At 39.4% G+C, this 2,413-nt stretch overlaps 1 protein-coding gene across 1 annotated transcript in view; it reads right to left on the bottom strand.

The window, feature by feature from the left end:
* adamts17 (ADAM metallopeptidase with thrombospondin type 1 motif, 17) overlaps positions 1 to 2,413 on the bottom strand; it is a gene marked incomplete in the record, with an annotated part of 49,581 nt that overhangs the window by 7,024 nt on the left and 40,144 nt on the right. The window contains 1 exon segment of the mRNA XM_014033265.1: positions 1,854 to 2,011. Coding sequence (XP_013888719.1) covers positions 1,854 to 2,011 — 158 coding nt within the window.

Genomic DNA, 2,413 nt, shown 5'->3' with positions numbered 1-2,413 from the left:
AAGTAATGTGGAGCCCTCTATTCAGGCAATCTTTAACTCACACCGTTAGGTGAGTTTTTCTCAAGTCCCTGTGGAGATCAGGGACTTGAAATTCAAATGGTCCATGTCCAGAGCCTCTTCTGAGATGCTTCCTTCAGGAACTATGGTACAAAGGTCATTGGTGCCTGTTGCAGGAGCAACTAAAGGACCTGCTGGTATACATCAGTGGTGATGAAGGTCATCAAGCTGAAGGAGGATGTCTTCAGGACTTGGCTGTCCTAGAGGACTACTGAAGCACCTGGCAGATACTAGGTGGCCAGAAAGACTGCGGATTCTGTGGTTGCAGATGCAAAAACCCAGGCATGAGAGGAATTTGGGGAGGCCAAGGAAAAGGACTTTAGGTTGGCCTTAAGAAGGTTCTGGCAACTCACAAAAGAAAAGCAGGCCACGACCCAAGCTGTGCTTGGTTTGGGTGGGGAACTGCTGACCTGGACTAGTTATATTGTTGAGTGGTGGAAGGAGGACTTCCACATTTACCTTATTGAGAGATATATTATAATWCTCCCAAAAAACCGATGTCCTTCTCCTATTTGGTGGTTCCATTTTTTAATGTATATTGCATTCAAAAATCATTTGGCTGCCATAACACTGTTGTGTCCTATTTTATAAATTGCTTTGATTGGTCTTTCATGATTAATTGATYGATTTAATGTGAWGCTGACCTCTAGGCCAGGTCACCCTTGGAAAAGAGATCTTGATCTCAATAAATAAAGGTGATATTTAATCAGTTATTTTATTTATTTACAAGGCTGTCTTTCGCTCCTCTGCACATATTGACCATCAGAAGCCTGATTACATATGGCAGAACACTTCCTGTATGATCATACGCTTCTCTGCAACTTGAATCACAAGGCAGTCACATGATTCCAGAGAAATTGGGCCTTATTTGTCCTCAGTCACATGATATTATGAAAAACAGCTTCAAACTGGGCATCATTTGGACAGGGCCTCTTTACTCAACATGGACCTTGGGACTTGGAATAAGTTCAAGTTCAAGTTTATTTATATAGCACCAAGTCACAACATATGTTGTCTCAGGGCACTGTCCATAAAAAGAATGATCTAAAGAAGAAACCAGCTGGCTGCGTTGAATCACTTCATCAGAATAGAATAGAATAGAATAGAATAGAATAGAATACTTTACTGTCTGTCACAAGTGGTGACAGAAATTTTCCTTTGACAGGTCTCCAACAACATTATACTTAAACAAAGAGAACATCTAAAATACACAAAAACACATTAAAGTGGAATAAATGACATTTTGTACATTGCTTTCTGGACCAGACTTTAAATCTCAGCTGAGATGAGTGAGGGGGGGGGGATGAGAAGGGTCCTCTGTGAACAGGGTGGTCTTCCTCACCACAGAGGGTTTATACAGTTCAGGAAGGGTTTGAGCTGAACCGGTTTATTGATCCATAACTTTAATAGCAGGTTAGCATTAGTTTTCTCTATTTAATTAGTTCTGATGTCACATGAGCAGAGTACGGTTACATTTCTTTTGGTTCTTTGAATTAAACTGAATTAAACTTAGCTGTGTTTAATGATGATGATAAACTTTTGTTTCAAACAAAAATAAACTGAATAGAACCTGATGATGTTACACTTGGAATTACTACAAATATTACATCCCTTTAAAATTAAATGTAAATTTACCAAATATTCATTCATTTCTAACCAAATGCCAACCAGTGGAACTAAATGTGAACAAAATTAAATAAGAGTGTGATTAGACATAATGTTGAAAATCGGTAAATTGCTCAGTCATTTTTCCTAAACACAGTTGATCTGACCTCTGACCTGACTGATGTGTTTACCATCAGGTGTAAGGGGGTCTTAGTGGGTCCTTTGGCAGACATYTTCTCCCACAGTCCACGTCTAACGTAACGTACTGTGGTCCCGGCCAACTGGAAGTCTCCTGGAAGTTCAATCTTCCAGTTCCCGTTGATTGACCTCCTGCTGGAGTCCTTTAGTGCTGGAAGGAAATGACAAGAAGTAGGAACATCTCATTATCTGATTTCCTTCACATTGCTACACCAGTCCACACTCTTAGGTTCCCTCCTTCAACCATCTTACTGACCCCCCTGTTACTGACCCCCCTGTTACCCACCTGATCTTTGTAACACCACCTCACTTCTTTTTCAATGAGCTTACTCACTGGTTTTAACTGCATCATTTTATTCTGCACTTGGATTTTATTTTATTGAGTCTTTATTGTCTGATTTTATGCTTGATGATGTCACCTTGAGTGTCAAGAAAGGCAACTCTAAATATTTTTATAAATATTGCTTGATTTGGTTTATTTCATTTTTTTCCAGCAGTTGTGTCTTTCTAAGCTCAAAGGAACTGAAACATTAAGTCTTTAAAAAGTTAAAGG

Source organism: Austrofundulus limnaeus, unplaced genomic scaffold (genome assembly GCF_001266775.1).
Source record: "Austrofundulus limnaeus strain Quisiro unplaced genomic scaffold, Austrofundulus_limnaeus-1.0 Scaffold1682, whole genome shotgun sequence".
NCBI lineage: Eukaryota > Metazoa > Chordata > Actinopteri > Cyprinodontiformes > Rivulidae > Austrofundulus > Austrofundulus limnaeus.
Note: the sequence above shows the minus strand (reverse complement) of the source record. Positions and strands in the feature narration are given on the sequence as shown.